At 34.9% G+C, this 22,342-nt stretch overlaps 1 protein-coding gene and 1 long non-coding RNA gene across 2 annotated transcripts; both read right to left on the minus strand.

The window, feature by feature from the left end:
• Positions 1-3,889: 3,889 nt before the first annotated feature.
• Positions 3,890-5,265, minus strand: LOC114378264. Its single transcript, XR_003659287.1, has 3 exons — positions 5,013-5,265; positions 4,685-4,926; positions 3,890-4,212 (listed from the first exon to the last, which is right to left on the minus strand). It is a non-coding gene; the product is annotated as an uncharacterized LOC114378264 (long non-coding RNA).
• A 2,087-nt stretch (positions 5,266-7,352) lies between these two features.
• LOC114378532 (dynamin-related protein 5A-like) lies at positions 7,353-13,990 on the minus strand. Its single transcript, XM_028337137.1, has 8 exons — positions 13,538-13,990; positions 11,904-12,095; positions 11,614-11,820; positions 10,678-11,106; positions 10,063-10,290; positions 9,771-9,966; positions 8,655-9,309; positions 7,353-7,890 (listed from the first exon to the last, which is right to left on the minus strand). The coding sequence occupies exons 1-8, from the start codon at positions 13,856-13,858 to the stop codon at positions 7,704-7,706; spliced, it is 2,415 nt and encodes an 804-aa protein (XP_028192938.1). The 5' UTR covers positions 13,859-13,990; the 3' UTR covers positions 7,353-7,703.
• Positions 13,991-22,342: the final 8,352 nt, after the last annotated feature.

Consider the following 22,342-nt stretch of genomic DNA (forward strand, 5'->3'; position numbering starts at 1 on the left):
AGCCCCTAAGACTAGTATGCAAGAGAAAACTAGCTCTATAAAGTGCTTTAAATGTCTTGGAAGAGAACACATTACTTCTCAATGCCCCACCACAAAAACCATGATTATGAGGGGCCAAGACATTTATAGTAGCCAAGATGAGGCTACTACTTCACCTTCCTCTAGTGAAAGTGAAGAAGCAAAAGGGGAAGAATCTAGTGAAGAAATCTACCCCCAAGAAGAAGGACAACCATTAGTGGTTAAAGAGAAGTGTAAGGAGGTAAGTGCCTCCTCCAAGAGTTTAGCTATGAAGGAAACTCATTTTACAATAAAGACAAACATTAAAGAAACTTTCCCTCTTAGACAACCTCCACATTTTCTCTTTTGTAAAAAGACACTTGCTAGCATTGCCACACCTCTTGCGCTTAAGTTTATTCCTCAAGTAAAGAAGTTGTTGGATGAGGGTTTGGTTCGCAAGAGCTTAAATCCTTGTGCTTTGTTGGTGCCCAAAATAGGTATTATTAGGCACCAAGTCCTTAAAATAGTTAGTATGATGAATGTTTTGAATGGTGCAACCCTCTTTTGTAAAATCACTCGTGTACCCAACATCTTCATGGTGTGTGTGCATAGGGAACCATTAGGTAGGTTTGTTCTTATTTTTAGTTTCAATACAAACTTAGGTACTCATATGGGACACCTTAGGTTTGTCATACTTTTTGGTATGAATAATCAATATGAAAATACAGAAAAAGGTATGTTGTATTGCATTACTTTTCTTATTTTTTCAAATAGTGATCAAGGGGTTCCCATGAACCCTAAGAGAATAAAGGCCATTCCTGAGTGGCCCACTCCACCAAGTATAAGAAAAATTTGGGGCTTCCATGACTTAACAAACTTTTACAAAAGGTTTGTCCCATATTTTTCTATACTTGTAGCACCACTCATTAAGTTGGTGAGGAACCATGTTCCTTCATGGGAAGATGCCCAGGAAATGGGTTTTCAGACCTTACCTTCCTTCAACATACCAAACACCACTAATACATATGTTTTTTTTTTCTTTTTACAGGTGTCGAGGGAAGGAGCCCAGAGTATGAAGAACCTCGGGATTTGAGGTCAAATTCTTTCCAAGTTGGAGGGAATGATGCAATCCTACCTCGCAAGGGCATTGGATAGAAGACTCCGAGTAGATTGGGCCAGAGATCCAAGGAAAGGCCCTAGGATTCTCATGAGCCTTAGGGTAGATTTTGAGCCCATGGACTAAGTATGAGCCCGCTTATCTTTGTAAATATTAGAATAGGTTTTTCCTTCGTTTGGGCCTTGTATTTTGGCAATTCTAGTAGTATAGGGTTTTAGCCTTGTATTTTGAGGCATTTTGAGTAGTCTTTGTAGTAGGGACTTTTTTGTATTTTCATGTATTTTGTCATGGGGGTGAGCTTAGCTATTATAGGGGGTGTGTAGCTAAGCTCTAACTTCTCATCTCAAGGAGGTGAGCTTAACTATTAGAGAGGTGTGTGCAGCTAAGCTCTAGCTTCTTTAGGAATCTTCTCAAGGAGGTGAGCTTAGTTATTAGAGGGGTGTGCGTAGCTAAGCTCTAGCTTCTCATGGATGTTTTCTCAAAGAAGCTTCTCAAGAAAGTTTTCTCAAAGAAGCTTCTCAAGGAAGCTACCTAGTCTATAAATAGAAGCATATGTAACACTTGTTGTAACTTTGATGAATGAAAGTCTTATGAGATACACTTCAAAGTTCCACTTCTCTCCCTCTTTTATTCCTTCAATTTCGTGCTCCCCCCTTCTCTCTTTCTTTTCCTCCATTAAAGCATCCTCTTCAAGCTTCTTATCCAAGGCAATTCTTGGTGGTGAAGCTCCTTCTTCCTTGGCTTATTCCCTAGTGGATGGTGCCTCCCCTCTCCTCTTCTCCTTTGCCTTCCGCTGCATCTCCATAGTGTAAAATCACCATTGAAGGACCTCATTGAAGCTCAAAGATCCAGCCTCCATAGAATCCCCACAAGCAAGCTTCCATCAATATTGACTTGATTTATTCTCATCGCCAATTTTGGGCATCGGCCTATTTAAAAGACTAGTTTTTTGTTGGAATGACAACAACTAGGAGTTCAGAGTCTATAAATTCATATATAGAAAAATTCTTAGATGTTAAAACAAGTTTGGTGGATTTTGTAAATCAAGTATCAACTATCTCCTAAGTATTAATTGTTGTGAGCACTTTATTCCTTGAACCAATTATCATATAAATTTGTTAATTATTTAATATTTTTTGTGTGTAGGTTGGTGTTGCTGTCAACATTAGAAATCAAGCTAGTGAAGAGACCCGAATGTGTCAAAGGTACCATAACCCTCCCATTAGAACAAGTTTTCCCATTGAGGACCATGTTGCAACAATACTCACACCTAATGCCTTTGAGTTGTTCCAAAATGAGATTGAGTTATCTACAAAATATACAGCGACTAAAATTAGTAACAACTCCTACCTAGTGCGACATCATACCAAACTTGATAGAGGTTGTTCCGTACATTGGATAGAAGAAGTATCAATCTAATGTTCTTGTAAAGAATTTGAGTTCTCTGGAATACTATGTAGGCATGTTATTCAAGTGCTATTAAAAAATAATTATTTTTGTCTCCCGAAAAAATACTTTCCTTTTCGATGGAGACGAGAAACTTCATTAATCCCAACATATAGTCACATAATTAATTTCAATGATAACTCCCTTGTTGAGATTCATTCTCCAGTTCAATGTCTAGAAGGTGAATGTTTAAAGACAAAAGATCGAGTTAAAGCTGCTACTAAAGAGTTAGAGAGTTATTGAGTTGGTAAAAGGCATGCTTGAAGTTCAAGAACATTCAATTAGGTTGGAACATGGTGTAAGTTTAAATGACTTAGTGTGATGTTGAAAATCCTGTGATATCTAAAACAAAAGGTCAACCAGAGGATCAAGGCCAAAAGGTGGAGTTGAAGTTGCAAAGAAGCCACATCGTTGTCATGTTCCTGATTGTGGTGCAACTAATCACGACTCACAAAATTGTCCAAAAAAAAAAAGAATGATGAAGTGTTGCCTTCTCAATCTCCAAATAAGTAGTAAGCTTTAATCATTATTTAACTTGTTTAGTTAACAACTAGCCTTTACGAGTGTTTACCATGACTCGTTAAATACATTTTGTTTACCTGTTTTTCATGTAACTTAATAGGATGACAATGTTGGAGAAAGTGTTATTAACAGAGAAAGTTGCTCTTCTTTCGGTTGAGTTTAGTGGATCTTAAAGTTGGGATTGCGTGAAGATCTTTATTGTTGTTTCAAGAGTTGGAAGTGGATCTTCAAGTAATGTAGTTCTTTTATCAGAATATTGTTGATTTTTTTTAGTAGAATATTGTTGGGCAATATGTTCAATCTAAGCCTATGTTTTGTTAAGTATAAAATTAATTGGATAAGATTTTTTTTCATTAAGCCGTGGTTGATTCTATTTTCCTAAAGATTATTTGTATGGTTATTGGTAATTGGTATACGATATACCTATTTCGTGATAATATGAGTGGAGCATGGTACGTTGTGGGCTTGTGGTTTGCTTATGTATGATCATGAGGTTATGGACACCATTTCATGGGGGTAGGTTCTTTAATCGGTTTGTAAATTTGTAAAGGTGTTAGGCCTTGGGGTATGCATTATGCAGGTTACATGTCAAATTGGGTGGAGCTATCATGTGGTTTATTTTCAATGTTTTGGAAACGTTTTAGTGTATTGCTTGGCAGGGGGTCACCACTTAGTACATTGAGTTAATAATATTAACTTTGTTAAAAAAAAAAATATTTTCCCTTGCTCATTCTTCTCTACATATGAAGCTTGGTACCAAAAAATAAGCAAAAGATTGTCCTTTAATAAGACTAAGGCCATTGTTGATCATGTCTCTCTTAAAATAATAATGCATACAAACTCAAAATTGTTTACAATAAATATCACATAACATTGAATTGCTTTGCCCAATATATATACAACAATAAATAGAACTTCACCAATAAAAAATAAAGTCATTCGAAGGCACCAATCAAAGTAGAACTTCTTCACATAATAGATTTCCTTTCTATCAATCTTTTGGTCAATGTAGTTGTAAAATTTTCTAGCCTTGCTAGTGTAGTTTAGGCTCTAAAAATAGAGCAACCTTAGACAGTGCAAACTCTACAATCAAGAGGGTCAAGATCTGCTGGTATATTCCATCATCTAATCTATCAACCGAGTGAAAAAAATTATTTACATCATCACACATGGAAAAAGCTATATAAATTGGAAGTAATTTAGGAATGTAATCATACACTTACAAAATGAATGTAGCAAATAATTTTCTAAGACACCATTATAATGTACATCTTACACCCACTCACACAACGAAACAAAATAAACACGTCAATTGAACACTCATGAGTAAGAAGTCAAAATGATGGATATTTATCTTATGAAAAACTCAATTACTAGAGCTATATGCAAGCCATAAAAAAATTTCTAATGAGTAGCTGCCACTATAATTTTATATTCCATTAATTTAAATTCAAGAAAAAAAAGTAACCATATAATGTTATTGTATACTTTCAGTCATCAAAGAGATAAAAAATAAAAAAATAAATAAAAGTAAAAATAACAAGAACTATTGAAATGAAAGAATGAGTTAAGGAATTGAGATATAGTTGTTAGAAAAAATACCAAGAATTATTGGTAGGTGCCTTTCCTTCTTAACAGGTGGTTGGGAATTTGTGTTTGACCCTAACAAAACTTTCGGAATTCAACAGAACGGTGGCCAACTATTATGTTCGAACCAAATCCTATCATCAAATGTGGCATCTAATAATTAACCCAAACTAGCAAACGAACCAAATGCAGAAAACGGAACGAGGCAACGAGGGCCCAAACCCAGATCGAATGAAAAATTTCACCTTTCAGATATTCTGCAATTGAAACCCTAAAAATGGATTAGGAATGTCGACAACGAAAACAAAGGGAATGCAAACAGAGGCGTAAGAAACAGGCTTACCTCGAGTGAGATTGGAGAGTGGAGATTGAAGTGTTTTTGATTTTTCGGAAAGTGTACGTTGAAACAAAGTAAGGCAAGAAACCAAAGTAATGGTTGAAGCATTTTTCGAGAGTGGATATCAAGCACTGGAAACGCTAAGATAAACACACCGAAAGCAAGGTGAACCCAAAAGGCCGAAACCCAATCAAACTAAGAGAGCGAACATCTTCAGAATGGAAAAAGAAGAAACGACGCTCAGAAATGTTACGTATGTGACCGGAGAGAGAATTTTTTTAAAAAAAAAATATATATATATATATATATATATTACAGTAATATTCCTATTTCAATTTCACTAAAACAGAATAGGAGAGACACATGGATATTTTTGTTCTAAAATTTAGGTAAAAGCTAATAATGCCCTCCAAGCTCCAACTAAAAAATGAGTATTGGTAATAATCTTGATAGAATGATGATTCTAGGGCCCATTGACTAAGCTGGGGTATCAAAGTCGATTCGAACATAAAAGCCATTGTGTCAGTGATCTTGGAAGGTCCTACATCATTCTCTCCTGCAATGGTAGCCTGTAAACCAAGTGCCAACACATGCATTACTAGAAGATCATAAATTCATGTTTTCGCATCTTTAGTACTTAAACCAAATCAACAAATGACACATAACTAAGCTTTGTATCTGGAGTAAACCCCATTATAGTTTCTGAAATTATAAGTGTTTGTCACAGAATCTGTAAAAAGTCGTTCATTTTAATCATTTTCCACTTTATTTTTCATGAAGTTTCACTCTAAAAAGAACTAATAGCATGTCTGGTTCCACGTCACTATGGTAAAAACTTTCGTGAGGTAGAAATCAGAAGCTAATAAAAGAAGCTTGGGTTAAGAGAATATAGGACGTGATTTTGGAAAGGATGGGAGACGGGTCCAAACATGCATTGAAGTGAATGACATTCTACAAAATCAGGAATTAAAGTGAAGATGTTGTATAATCAAGAAATAGAAAGGTTTACTCGTACTTGTCATCTTAATAATGGCTGCATGAATGTTTGGAAAACCATACCTCATGACTTGGTATCAGGACCATGGGGAGTCATGCAATTATGGAAACTTGCACCACCGGGAAGAAATCCATCAGCCTTAGCTAAAAACAAATGTGTTAGGCACAGGCTACAGAAGGCCAAACTCTGCCTCAACTGACCCAAAATTAGTCCTTCTCTTTTCCCATTAAGGTTACAAACCATTCAATGCTTCCAGCAAGCAGTGATTAAAATCAGAATTTGATATAAGATACCTCGTAGCCACCATGAATGAGACCCATAAATTCACTCATGCAATTGTGATGATAATATGAGAGCCGGAAAGTGTGCTCAGCAACAAGCCATCTGCGTGGGAAAAGGAGTAAGAAGAGGTAAGGACCACTTAGTACAAACTTTAATATTTGCCATTTTAGAGGCTCATGAATAATGCTGAGAGCGCGCTTACATTTTATAGCTGTCTTTCCCTTTTAATTTAGAGCTGCTCAGTGCCTGCCTTGGCTTGTTTTCTGCTTTAAGTAATACATGATGTGATGATCATCATTACAAACAAGAAAACACTCAAAATTGCAAATGCTCATTCATTTCTAGAAGCGTAGACTTGCATTTCTTTTATTGATATTATTATTATCCCTTGTCCAAATAATATGCAATTCAACCCAAAAGGGGAAATAGCTCCATATCCTTCTATAAACTTGCAATGAGGATTGTCATGCCACTGGCATTCAGCAAGCCATATGAAAGTGACTGCACTTCAGGTCAGCCTCCGAATGCAGGTTATAAGATTCTGGTTGGACAAATTCACCACACCACATACCGCATTCCAAATTTTCTATTTATTTTCTTTTAGAAGCCAAATCATTTATTATAATACTAAATGAATGCGTGAGCTGCATCAAGAAGTTTTGGAACTGTGTCCACCACCTTAGCAACCCCTTTCCAGTAAGCTATACAAGGACAATTAAAATCTTTAAAGCCTTAAAAAAATAGCATTGTCAATGCCTTCATTCTGAGTTCTCTTTAAAAGAAGTCTTGAAATACTAACATTAAAAGTGACAAATTCCATACATACACAAACCACATAGCCGTACCACATAGCTCTATGCAATTTAGTTTCTCTATAAGTTAAAATCAAACATATGCAATTTAACTTAGACTATATATATGGTAAGTTCATTAATTTTTACTATAATTACATTAAAGCCATTTCAACAGTAACTTTTAAAAGATGACAACATAAAATTATTTTATATTGTTAATGTATAACTATTAAATTCTAAATTTATTTTAATTTGTGAGCAAAATTTTATTCATTTTACCTTAATCTTTTCCTCATACAAGTACTATTTAAGAAATTTATTCAAATACAATTTTAAGTCAAAATCTCACACGGTTGCATAAATGCTTCCCACAAGCAGGCAAAGAGTGGCTTTGCCCAAGTTCCATTCATTAAAGGGGCGTAATACCAAATTAGGGAGGGGCTCCACAGCACTTGGTATACAATAAAATACAGAGGTACGGGGGGCTCTCTAAAATATGTTGGTATCATGTCACTGTCTAATTGGTTAAGCAAGAACTGAGGCACAGTAATTCACTGGCATTATAAATTGCCGAAAGCATAGCCAAAAAATCTTGGCTGGTTGGAAAGCTAGTAATAACTCTGATCATAGTGCCCGAGCAACGTTTTTAAACTCATTCAAGCAAGACTGGAGTATCTTCTGACGCTTTGAGAGAGACTCTCGTTCACTTTCTAGCACATCTATGGCACCCGGAGCAACAAACATGTCCATGAATTTCTCATCGTTCACAGCAAATAAATCTAAGCCAAGAGCCACGAATAGCCGATCTCGGCTGCACAAAGTAAGCAACAGAACAAAGGTGGGGTGTTATTGTTCCATATAAAGAAGAATGAAAGCTCCATATACTGAGGCTGAATAAAGTTCTTCGTAAGCACTTACAGTATGCTGAAAAAGGGTACAAGTTTAAGGGGAAAAAATAATTCAAAATCAAGAAACATGAAATACCAGCAAATACAGTATTTATTAGGAAGTTATTGAGTAACAACCTAACTTCTGTAAATCAAATTAAGGTCCTAGCTGAATAAAGTTCTTCGTAAGCATTTATAAAAAAAGAAAATAAGAAGGTTAAATCAATTGAATTTTTTTTATATAAGTTAAAATTAACTTAAAACAATTAAATTTATAGAATCTCTCATCTAACTTTTACAAAAATTATGGTGTATAAGTTGATTTTTAACTTATGGGGAAAATGCAATTAATTTTTCTTCTATAAGTATTTCCAGCATTGTTTATCCAAACTGAACCTAAATCAACTATAAAAGGAGAATAAATTCAACTGTAAGTATGAGTGAGAAATGGCATGATGCTTTTGAAAAAAAAAAGTGACATAAGGCATTTTGAATTTGGACAAAGGTATTAATTGGAATATCACTGAAGTGAGAACATTCTACAGAAAGGTATTCGTTGGAGTATTTCTGAAGTGATAGCATGCTACCTATCATGGTATAGCTTATAGCTTAAACTGAAATGACCACTAGTTTAACTCCCACATTTGGGGTTAGGAATAAACTGATTTCAAACAAGGCAGAAGCTTACCAAGGGGTTAGGAATCCAGAATTTAATGTTGATGTCACGCCTCTCTCAACAAGAACTCCACGAATACGTGCAAAATGCTGGGCAGCTGAAACACAGATATCTGAGTAAGGTGAACCTGATCTCTCCCCATTTCCAAATAAAATGACACCATTTTGCAGTCTAACATTGTCAGAATTTTTGCTATTCCCACCCATTCTGGACGCTCTCTTTCTTGGCCCCATGTCATTGCAAATTCCAGGCTCCTTTTTAACCACCCCAAATGCTGCATCACCTGGCTGATCTGGAGATGGGGTCTCAGGGATAGTTATGTGACTTTCTCTCAAAACATCTCTGGTTTCTCCTGTTTTACCTGGTGTGGTTTCTTGAGCATTTTTTTCGGGAGGTATATTTTCCTGATCCCTCCTTACATCACGGGAAGCTGAACTAGTATCACTCAACTCAAGGACTTTGCTATAAGAGAGTGCATTTGGGCCAGAACATGGTTGAAAGTCATTAAAATAGCAAACCTGTGAGTATGGACTAGTAACTGAATCAAGGTGGTGCCTAACAAGTTGCTTGCACTTCTTAGCAAGATCCCCTATGAAGCGATTATAAGCACACCTTAAAGCAGCATGGAAACCTACATAGCCATCCATGTCATCTCCTTTAATACCACCTTCAAGTAAAATAAGCACCAGTCAGCTTTTCTAATCAGTAATTTAACAAGATCACTACTCATCCCTATAAGCGTCTTATACAGAACTGTATGCTTTATCACAAAATAAACAATATATAGTTAGAATCTAATGACAACTGAAGAAAATTTCAGGAAATTGACATAAAATGAAAATGAATCTCTATCTAAAGAAAATAGCATATAAAAAGCTAAAATTATAGAACAACATATATTGTTGTATATATTTCAGTTCTGGAAGGACAATAAAATATTCCATCGTCTACACAAAATAATATTAGTTTTTCAACTTCCAATGGCACTTTGAAAAATCTTTTAGCTTTAGAAATCAGATCCATGCAAGGGAATGACATGATGCCTGAGTTAGAACAGGGAAGGAAACAACTATTTGAGAAATATGTAAGTGAAGACAAAGAACCTAGAAACTAAGGAGCTTCTCTTACATTCTGAATCATGACTGCAGTTTCTTTCTAGAGCCAAATCAAATAAACTTCCCAAGACAAAAGAAAGCCGGTCACAAGCAGTGTCAAGAAGAGGAGCAAGCCATGATTTAGCAGCAGCTCGTGCAATCTCTGCAGCAGCCTCTGTTATTCCTCTTCCCCCACCTCGGCCAGCATGAGCAAGTAATATATTTGCAACCTGTTAAATAGATACTCAAGAATTTGAAGTTGAAACTTGATTACTTGAATGAAAAAATAAAATGTTCCTCGCATGAGTTTATGAAAAGTAAATCACCTTCTCTCTTGACACTGAGGGGCATTCTATGGAATATGCAGCACAGCGAAACTCATGCATCACCCTCTCAAATGCAGCACCCCCATAAAGACGAAGAGTAGCATTGGGGGGATTTACATCAGCAGTAACACCAGGCCAAACCCCAATACCACTTCGTGACCTCTCTTCTACAGTTGTTTTCCCCCACAGCTCAGGGGAAGGATCTGCTGCACCATCAATCAATGCACCCTGCAAAAGATTATTAACTTGAAATGAATGGTCATAATCTTTGACACCATTTGATAAAAGACTTTTAGAATTGCAGCTCATTTGTGCAGGTGAACAGCAAAGAAGCTTAGGATACATCATACATGATTACACACGAATAGTTTACTTTAAACCAAGGTGTCCAAAGAGAAAGGTGTAATATACATGACATAGATACATTATCAGTCAGAAGAAAACGTTAAATAGCATTTCAGAAACTTGTAAAATAAACTTGGCCATCAATGAAGAAAAAGTTTTAATAGATGAGTCCTATGATGCTATCACAATAAAAGGTTTTATTATCAACTGTTGATATAGTTCATCAGCTCATGTCTAGGTAAATATATGTTTCGCATAACAATTACCCACCACATGATTGCTGATAGAAGCTGCATGCAGCATTGCAGATTTCCTGAGATGGGAAACATCTGAAGTGGCCTGTATTTTTGAATCCATTCTAGCAAGTTCAGAAGTCAATTCACTGCAGCGTTGCTCGAGTAAAGCAAGGGTTGCTGGGGCGGCTTCTTTGTATTTTTTCTGAAGCTCAGACTCCAAATAATCTCTCAGACGGCCAAAACCAATATAGGACTTGAACTTTTCTTCATCAAAACCTCCCTTGACACCCTCTTGGAGATGATGAAGAACCTCTGAATCTACCTGAGAAATCTGCCTGCGGAACTCATCATTTGAAACATTACCCCTGTCCTTTGGCAGGGCCACAAAAAAGGGGTGAGTGTTATCTCCAAGGTAACCACTCGCACTCAAATAGCGATCCACTTCCCACCGGTCACTAAATTCCTGCAAGCATTGGATATCTGATCATTAAAATCAGTCTCTAAAATACAGTTTACTCTGTCCCGCTATATACTTCAAATTGTAAAGTGATGTGGCAGCAGCGTCTAAGTGGCCACCACATCAAGCGGCGATGACTGCAGACTGCATGACTGCAATGCAACCACAACCGCAATCACAATTTAAAACTGAGCCTATGCAGCCTAATGGCAACATCAAGAACCACAAGACATACAATGCTTCATTTGTTGGTGCCATACAATAGTTTTTATCTTTCCTGTCATAACTTAATGAGTAGTGTGATTCAGTAAGCCCCCGACCAAAGAAATACAACAACAAAAGTCTTATACCACTAAATGAAGGTCGGCTACATGGATTGCATTATGCTAATAGACTCGGTTAAAGACCAAATTCTCAAGAATATTATTTACCATGAGATCTCTCTTAACAACAAGCCAACTGTAGAAATATATTATCAAATTTACTGTTGCAATGAAAAGGCACTGTTCATACCTTGAGACGGTTATCAAATTTGGAGACAACAATCACTGTCCGTCTAAATGTTGGGTCAATTTCGCGAATAGAATCCAACCACAATGAGGAGCACCACTCAACACTACTTTGCTGGAGGAACAAGAGTATGCGGTGAGGAGGACTAGCCAAGGACTTCACCATAGAAAGGATTTCATCAGGCGTGTTATCTGGTTCACCCTTCTTTGCCTGCAGTACCAAATAAGTTTCCATGAATACAATCCAGCAAGCATAAATGCCAAACCTAATTGTCATAAATTTCAAGCTCTCACCTTAAGAACAAACCCAGGTGTGTCAATAATAGTAAGGTTAGGACAATGTGCATACTCAGCTCTCATTACAATTGGCTTAGGAGAAACTGCTGTCTTGGTTTTCTTCAAAAGTGCCTCAGTTCGGGACTTTATAATGTCTGCAATGGCAGATGACAAAACCACAGGACTTCCATACTCTTCTGAATCCTCCTCCTGTATTTCCAATACTCAATAATCAAACATATTGGCATACCAAAAATAAATAAATAATATAATAATAATTGTAAATTTAAAAGAAATGCTGTCAAAGCCGGACTACATCTAAGTGGTCTAACCATGAATCAGTTTTAGTTTAATCTCAGAAGATATACCCTTTGAAACAGTTAAAACTTAAAACCATTTAAAATGCCAAAATAAATTTTATACCTGCAATCAATAAATTTGATAATTTTACACGTGAATTGTTTTTATGATGTTATGTTAAACCTTAACCTACCAGTCTCACCAGATCAATGTTTCGTTCAGTTTTAACAGCATTGTTAATTGTTTAAAACTTTAAACTAGCTTATCATACAAACAAAACAAAATAGAACAATCCATTTTAATTTCTTCTTAGTTTTACATTTCTAATGAAATTAAAACCACTTTTTAATCTCGTGGCCTGATTTCATTTTAAAATACACCATACATAGAACAAAACACATGATACATTTCATTCTATTTTGTTTACCAAAATCTACCTTAGGTAGTGTTTGCACGAAAATAGACTGAAATGTAACATTCCGTCATGTTCTATTCTCCATTTCTCATAAGTTTTTGACTAAATTGCCTGATAGTTGTTAAAGTTAGGAATCAAATTGAGCCAATGGAATGGATTAAAATATAATGCAATAAAGTCTCCGATACTTTGTTTGAAAATGTTATGAGAGAAGGGAACAAAATTTCCATTACATGTCATCCTCATTTTACTAATTCTTATAACAACAAAAAACCGTTGCTCACTAGTCACTAGTGAGGTCAACAACGTGGATGCCATTTGACTTGATACCATGAGACCCCTCTAGAGTCTTGACAACTCCCTCCAATGTTCTACTTCTCCCACCTCAGGACTAAAAACTATGCAATCTAACATCCTCACGGGTGCTTCAAATGGATTTCATTTTACATATCCAAACCAACTTAACCAATTTTTTGTCATCTTTTCCTCCATCAGTACTACACCTTAAACAATGGAGCACAACATCATTATATCCCATTCCTCTTCTATCAATTCAAACACATTGTCAAGGATTGGAGTTTTCAATTCCAGGCACTAAAATTTCTTTTCCATAACTTTAGAAACCAATTTCACCAATAGTTATAATATAAAGAACTAAGAGTGTGTTTGGATACGTGTTTCACTTTCCAAAGCAAAAATGCCAAAGCAACTATGTCATAGCTTTGGCCTGAATGTTGGCAACTGCTTTCCAAACACACTCCAATTTGTTGTATTACTCCCAATGACACACTCCCTTCTAACTTATGCACCACACACTAACCCCAAGCATGAAAGAAATATTCAAATTCCAAAACCCAACCGAAATAAACAATGCGCCAAACTTGGATAATTGAAAGAATATTCAAAATTCAATTCAAGAGAGCACGAAATGAGGGACCTGGAAGCGGCAACGGGGTTCGAGAGCGGAAGCATCGTGGACCATTTGCAGTATAAGAGGTCTACGAGTGCCCATCTCGACCTCGCGGACGTTGAAACGGAACCCGAGGAGCGCCTCCAGGAGGGAGCTCTTCCCGTCGGACTGGCCCCCGACAGCCACAATCTCCGGGATCGGCAGCGTCTCGCCGAAGGCCACGGCCGCGCCCTGGAGCCGGTTGTAGGCCTCGAATCTGGACGTCAAATCGGCGTGGCTCCTCCTGCGCTTCGACTGGGTTTTTGACGGAGTGGGAGTGTCCGCGCCGGCGACGGTGGAGGACGACATGGTGGTGATGGAAAGGGAAAGAGGGAGGGAGAGACCCAAGTTTGAATTTGAATTTCGGCGTTTAACGTTAGATTGGTTTAAATGGGCTTTGGCTTTGGGTTAGATTGCCAGACCCAAAAGGAACGACCGTTTGATTCGTCTGTGAGTGCACAAGATTTTTTTTTTAAATACTGGAGTAGTTTTTTAATTTTATACTCACGGGATGCAAAGGATTTTTATTTTTTATTTTTGTATGTCGAGCATGAACTACAATAATTGATCAAATTATAATTTATATCTTATCTGTATATTTTTTCAAATATTTAAAAAATATTTTTATAACTAAAATATTTTTCATATATTAATTTTTAAGTATTTTATATTCTTATAAATATTTAATTATTTTGTTTTGAAAGAAAAAATGAGACTAATATATTAATAAAAGATGTCACAAGGTATGATTCCCAAAAAAAGAATACATCATTATTGAAACATAAAAAAATAGAACGAAAAGAAAATAAAAACACAATTAGCTTAAAACAACAATGACTTCAAACACCAGTTGACAAAGGAACAAGCCAATCTCATGACTCATATATAGAAGTCACGACCAAGACAAGGTCTGAATCTGCCACAATATCACATGTGCATTTGTCACCTCTTCATGAAAAATAATGTGGTTCTTGTGAAACCAAAGACTCCAACAAACTGCATGCCAGCTGAAATAGCGAACTCTACGCATCCTTTTACCCTTAAAAAAAATCATGTTGCATGAAATGAAGCGGAACCTCCTAATGTTGTACTAAAAAAATACCCCACCAATGGTATACCTCACACCAAATCCGAAACGAGAAGGTGTACCCCACCAATTGATTCCATCTACATTTTTTGTTTTTCATACATTTCATTTTGTTCCCTCTAAATTCTCCTATGTGGTCTTAGAATTCAATAGCATGTGTCTTGAATCTTTATTTAACTTTGGGCTTTGCTCCCACTGCATGAAAAAAATACAACAATTAAGAGTCCTTTAGGTATCGGAAGATATGTTGTATCTATATTTGTATTTCTAAAAGATTGTATAAAAGGTAAAAAGAGAATATAATAAAAAAAAATTGTTTCTTATATAATTTTTTGAAAACAAAAAATAAAGAGAAAAAAATACATTTTTATAATTAAAAGCAAAAAAAAAGTGAAAGTAACCAAAGTGTAAAATGAATGAAGAAGAACCAAGGATAAAGAGAAAGAACGTTAAAAGAGGATTAAAAACTCAATGACCATAATTAAAAAGGGAAAATAAATATGAATAATATTTTCTATTTGCCAATTTTTCAAAGAAGCAGAAAAACTAACTCACCCGTTGTGACTTGTAAGAGATAAGAGAAAAAAGCATAGGTCAAACTCAACAAGTTTAAAAAAAGAAAGAAAGAAAGAAAGAGGGACAAAAGTTTGAAGGAAGTGGGATAAGTTCCATTGTTTTGTCATATAGTGCCATTTCACACCAAAATAAATAAAATTACAATAATCTAAATTCTATCACAATCCCATATCTATTATAGAATAAACATCCCAATTAATTTGCCTTGAAGGATCAAGAGGTTGAACTCATGTTGCATAAGCATCACCTCTTGAAGAGAAATTTGAATTAATGATAAGAGGACAAGTTATTTCACTTAGTATGTTATTTGAAATGGAAACTATAAATAGGAAATAATTGGAGATAATAAATGACCAAAGCCACCACCTCCAAATAACTTCACCTTCGCCACTTGTCTCTTCATTGGGCATCAATCCTAATAAACCACTTTTTGAGTGATATTTTGTGTGAGTTTTTCTTGCATGCATTTCTTGGCAGGACTCCGTTTGGACACTAGTTTTGCATTGCATATGTTCAACTACTCAATTGAGTGAAAGAGTTAGAAATTGCACAATTTTATTAAGATTTGAAGACTCTGCACTTAATCACGGTCATGATACATTTACCATGACTGTGGGAAACAAAACGAGTGCAATAAAATGATAACATCCATCCAGAACAATGTTAACAATCTGACAATGGTCGTGGTAAATTCACCATGGTCGTGGTTAATTCATGAGGATCATGGTCAACCATAAGGGTCATAATCAATCCACAATGCCCCAAAGCTTTAGTGTCACTTCCGACCACGACCTTGGTGGATTTTACAACGTTTGTAGAGTGCCTTTTTGGACTGATATGTTTATGAAGGTATAGATAGGTCTATAGACTTTGTAAAAGCAATCATTGTGCATCAATCCTGATAAACCACTTTTTGAATGATATTTTGTGAGTTTTTTTGCATGCATTTTCTTGGCAAGACTCACGTTTGGATACTAGTTTTGTATTACAGATGTACAATTGCTCAATTGAGTGAAATAGTTGGAAATTGCACAATTATATTTAGATTTGAAGACTCTACACTTGATCATGGTCGTGGTATATTTACCACGACTGCGGTAAATAGCACGAGCACAATAAAATGATAAATCCCTTCATAATAGTGTTAACAATTTGACAACAAACGTTGTAAATTCACCACGATCATGGTCAATTTATGAGGGTTGTGGTCAACCATAAGGGCAATCCATAATGCCCCAAAGCTTCAGCGTTACTTTCGACCATGACCATGGTGAATTTTACAATGGTCGTTGTAACTGTTAGAGATAGGGGAAGCAGTAACATGAGCAACATGGAACAACCTAAGGCTAAAGCTTGAAGTTCAAGGAAAAGTTTGAAGAAGCTTTAGAAGATGTTTTGGCTTTTACATGCCCAACTCCTTTGAGTGGCATTTGTATCGGTTGTTAACTTTATTGTTGTATCTTAGTACATTAGATATCTATTTTGCATTGTGCACCATCATAATGCATGTGTGTGTGAAGAAAATTTTCTAAGTTAGAAAAATTTCTTCAAAGGAAAAAACTTTGTTTTAATCGATTATAGAGGTGTTGTAATCGATTACAACAAGCTATTTGAAGCTTAAAGAGTTAAGTCTCGTATCGGTTTAATTGATTACAATAGTACTTTAATCGATTACACTATTGTTTGAGACAATGACTGATTTTTTCAGGAGTCTCTGCTTTAATTGATTACCAGATGTATTAACCGGTTACTTCTCTCTTGTTTAAGTTGTTAAGAAGTGAACAAGAACACTTTAATCGATTACTTATGTCATCTAATCGATTACATTGTTCTTGAGTGGTTTTCCTGATGTTGGATGAACACTTTAATCGATTACTTAGATAATAAAATCGATTACTTCGTGGAAATAATCGATTACCTTATAGATTTAATCGATTACAGGAGATTATAACTATTTTCTCTATAAATAACCAACTTGTGTTCACATCTACACATCATGAGATCATTAGAGAATGCTTAATACATCTCAAAAATTACTTTTTAGCCTCAGAATGAACAAGATTTCGTACTTTCATTGGTGAACAAGAGATAGAGAGAAAAAAGCTTTATAGTAACTAACAACTTCTTAATCTTTTGATTTAGAAGATCTTTTCTTGGAAGTGAGTTGTTTCTTTTGAGTAGAAGAAGATCAACTTCTCAATCCAACAAGGTTTTTGTGGAAATATTGATTAGGTTGTATCTCTCTTACTTGGTCTTTTGTCATGTGTATGGTTTTTACACGGTCTTGTGTTTATGTGTGAATTGCTTACAACACGCTAGAATAAGGTTTTCTAGTTTGGGCTAAGAGTAGGGTTCTCTTTTGCTTATATTCTCAGAGGGCCCTAGTGTTGGATGCCTTAGTCTCTTTTTTCGGGGTGGGAATTGTAAATTGCTTGTATGGATTCTTGATGCATAGTGGAAATCTAATTCAGGTCATAGATTAGATAACTGGATTAGCTTCTCTAGAAATAAAGAGTGAACCAATATAAAAGATTGTGTCTTTGTCTCTTGATTCATATCTTTTACTCATTGAGGTTTAATCAACTCATTCAAGTTTTATTCAAGGTTTGAAAAGATTCAAGTTTTGTGTTTTTGAAAGAAAGGAAGTTAATGAAGGATCATGTGCAAGGAATGATTGATTAAGTATTAATTACATTCGATTTATATTTGTCTTGTGATACAATCTGTTTAGAAAATTATTTTCCACAACTCTATTTTAAAAAATGTGTTTTGTTTGAAAACCAATTCATCCCCCCCCCTCTTGGTTTATTGAGTTCCATCATCTTTTTTCAGTAACATCTCAATTTTCCATGTGTGTGGTAGATAGTGTTATTGCTTTGTTGTGCGATTGGGTAGTGTTTTTAGACTATTGAAATGGTAAAAAAAAATGAGATGTTACCATAGGATACCTAGGCATGGTTAAACTCTTAAATTTTTAAGCTAAAGTCTAGAAATAATAAGGATAATTCAGAGAAAATTCTCTAGTCAATTAATGGTCTACTCATTAATGACCTAGATGTTAATAATTGGATTTTGGTCTAGAAATAGAAATTAGAAGCTTGAAAGAAAATTAGTAATTAACATAAGTAAAGCTAGAAATTAAGTAGAGATAATTAAGGTTGACTTATGGTGATCTAGATTTTATAGAATTAGAAAAGGGATAATTAAGTCATAAGAGTTTAAAGTGGAGGGCATTTTCATAAATGACAATATAACTAGTTTAAAATAGAATTTTTAGTTTAATTAGTTGGTGATTAATTAAAGTGTTTAGTTACATGATGTAGAATAATTAAAATAAGTTAGAGTTGTAACACCATGAAAAATTACAACTCATACTGACAGAGGAAGTGTTGTGTCATCTATACATGTATGAATTTAATTTCAGTAGTTATATGTTTTTTATCATAGAATTTTGTGTTATATATAAGTAACACCCTCTACCAAAACATACATATAAAAATAAAAAAAAAATTAATTAAATCAATTTTTCAAATCACTTAAACAAATTCACGTGGGTAAAAGGGTCACATTCGTTTCACTGTTACCAAATAAAATTTATTAAAAACATCTCCAGCTCAAAACAAGGTCATCCAAGTTTACAAAAGAACTCAAGTTAAGAAGTGGAATAAAATAAAGTAAAATAACATGTTTGGAACATTATGCAATTAAAACAGAAACACATGCCCCAATGACACATCCTATCAGAGTATTATATTCCAGCATCCTCTAGTAAAAGGTTATTTAAAGTCATCCACCTAATCATCTGCTCTCACGAACATAGAGTTCGAGATCATCACAGGATCCAAACACAAATAACACATAGGAAATGAGTTATCACATTTCTAAATAAAATACAGATAAAGAAAGACATAAGCAAAATACATTATAGAAATATTTATAACATAGCTCAACTTAATACAATCCACATCACTTCACCACTTTATCATTTAAAATTCATTTTTCAATCACCAATCACATTTCACATGAATCACACACTGACTCAAGACGTAACAACACTCACCAATTTCATAATAAAAAATTCATATGCGTTATGCAACAATTATACTAGGACTCAAGCCTATATGCAATGCGATACCATGTTAGTGAAATACAACACTAAGGTGTTTAGGAGTACATAACAAGACACGTCACACAATGTGTATGTCAGGTCATTCTCACTAAGTAAAATCATAAGGTGACCAGTCAAGGTCACTCTATTTTGCGAGAATGCTTCAACCATATGGGATCAACATAGACTTAAAGGAGCGCTCAAATTGAGTGTATTTACCCCCAAGACCTAGACTCTGAAGAATCCATTAAGGCCTCACCTTCTTGTTTTAGGTCCAACCCCTAAAACAACTTGTGAACGCAGACACTGATCATGAATTATACAATACCCACGACCTTACACTTGTTTTCAAACACATTTAACACATTGCGCTACAATTTAACATTTCAGGTTCTTAACTTGAAACCCTACACTATCCTTTTAACACCTCGCCGCATTAACATTTTTCTCAAGGTAAACACCAGTCGGATTATTGTATAATTCATAACTCACAACACAAGTATTGTCACATAAAGTATTAACAACACACTTATTCACAACTATATCCCATGTCCATAATTTAACATCTCACAATGTCACAATCCACCATCACATGTTCACGTGTATCTCACATATTATCACATGCTTAGTTTATCCCTTACACACAATTTCATGATCCCAATATAACAATTTATCACGCTAATCTAGTAAATCTTATCCAAAACGCAAACAAATTATACAAAAATTCTTCTCACAACATAGGGGATAAAACCCCTCAAACAATTTCACATAATCATATCCAAATCAAAGGAATCAAAATCATAGGTCAAAAACACCAAGAGCACTCAATTTTATCAACAGATTCACATTAGGACATCAATTGGTCCATCTAACACAAAAATCTTGTAATTATAATCATAAAGGAAGAATTACAATACAATAAACATCCTAAAATAAACCCTAATTTGATTCTCTAAGGATCCCTACACATGTTCATTCTAACCCCAATTGCGATAAACTCATCCCTTACCTCTAAGCGGTTCACGTGTGTAGTCTGGCAGTGATAGCAGAGTATCTAGCGGTTCCCTAAGATTCCTCAAGCTTTTCCTCTAGCTGCTCTGCTAGGGTTTTCAAGCATTAGAGAGAAGGAGAATGAATTGAAGTCTCCATTTCACTATCTTTGTAAGAGGGACATTTCTCTCTCCAAAGACATTATTTTGTAAATCCCAACGGTGGGGTATGTGAAAATGAGTTGCAAACTTGGTCTTTAAATTGCACAACAATCCAACGATTAACGAGTCTGGGATCGTAGTTTTGATGAGACAAATTTAGGGGTATACGGGAAAAAGAGAGAGTTTTGGAGAGGGGAAAAGGAAGACAGATTTGAGAGGGAGAGAGAGAGAGAGCATAGAGACATATCGTAAATGTAAAAATTGAACTAATATGTCTTTATTTATAGCTAGGGTACTCTCAGTCTATTATTTACCCTATTTTTCTTTATTTTATTATTTTATAAAAAGGAACTCTATTGTACTCTCTATCAAATGAATAAATAAAACATCATTTTTATTTTCTAAGAACATATATTTATTTTATTTACCTTAAAATTATTATTTTAATTAATAAAATTATTTCTCCTTATTTATTTAATTACAAAAATCACATTATTTTCCTAAAATTCTATTTATTTTTAAATAAAATCCTTTTTAATTTATTTGACCAAAAATAGGGTGTTACAGTATATATGTGTGTGTGTGTGTGTGTGTGTGTGTGTGTGTTGTGTGTGATTGATTTAGTAAAGCTTGACAGAGAAATATTATATGTCTGAGCTAGATTTCTATCTGTGCAAGAATTGCATTTATGCATTGAGTGTAGTGTAATTTGTCTCTGTGCAAGGTTCACTCTAAGTACACATATGCCAAGGGAGGTTAGCACACTAATAGAAGATTAGGATGAAAGTTACTAGTTTTAGCAAAAGCAATTTTTACTATTTTTGACAAAACTCTACTTTATCCTTTTATAGCTAGTTTTGGAAAAGTGAAAGAAGTCATATAAGGCATGACTAAGCTCATGGGAAGCACATCAAGGGTTGTCCAAGCTGCCAATTAGTCATATTAATGGTCATTCAAAGTGCTTAGATTAAAAAGATAAGGATTAGGCCTTGCAATTCCATTGGTCCATGCATTTCACCTACAATAAGTGTTGTTTTTAAAAGCCAAAGTCTAGGCCAATTCTCCCATTTTCCTAAAGCTTTTAGAGAAAGAGGAGACCATATTTTTCTTCTACTTCCAAGTTTTACCAAGTGTTCTAGAGCCTTTCTTCCATCAAGCTTAGGTAAGTGGCCTCCATTTTCAACTCTAAGCTTGATTTTCACTTCATTTTCTTGCTTTATTCTCACTTGTAGTTTCAAAACCTTATTCTGCACTCTTGAATGTTGCAAAATTGAATCTAAACTCCCTCATTCTTCCTTCTAAATTTTGTGGAGACTACGAGAGGTAAGGGGGTCTCTCTAACTCTTGAATCCTATGCTTGTTGTTAAACTTCCTTGAACATGTTATCTTGAAATTTTCGAGCTTGCTTCCATGTTCTGGATCTGTGTGCTGAGATATTTTCCTTGAGTTTTTAATGCCAAAAATTAATTCTTTGCATGTTAAACCATAGGTTTAGCCTTAAATTTCACTCAAATCAGAGTTTTCTAACAAAAGTTATGAATAAAACAAGTTTAAGGACCTTTTGTAGAAAGAAAATCTGTCACGAAATGGGACTGAGTGTTACAAAGTTAGGAATTGTTTATCCTAGATTTTTGAGCTCAAAAATGAGTTTTTTAGGTTTGAAAATATAGGGTAGAATATAAGATTTATGAAAATTTGATTCCTGGAGCACCAAGAGCACTAAAAAAAAGTTAGGAGCGAAACTTTATAAAACTGAGCAACAGAGTGATTTGAGATAGTAGACAACTTAACATTGGAAACCATGCATTTGGATCAAGTTACCTTAGAATTATTTATTATTGGAACTTTTGATTTAATTGTTATATGATTGT

Source organism: Glycine soja, chromosome 12 (assembly GCF_004193775.1).
Source record: "Glycine soja cultivar W05 chromosome 12, ASM419377v2, whole genome shotgun sequence".
NCBI lineage: Eukaryota > Viridiplantae > Streptophyta > Magnoliopsida > Fabales > Fabaceae > Glycine > Glycine soja.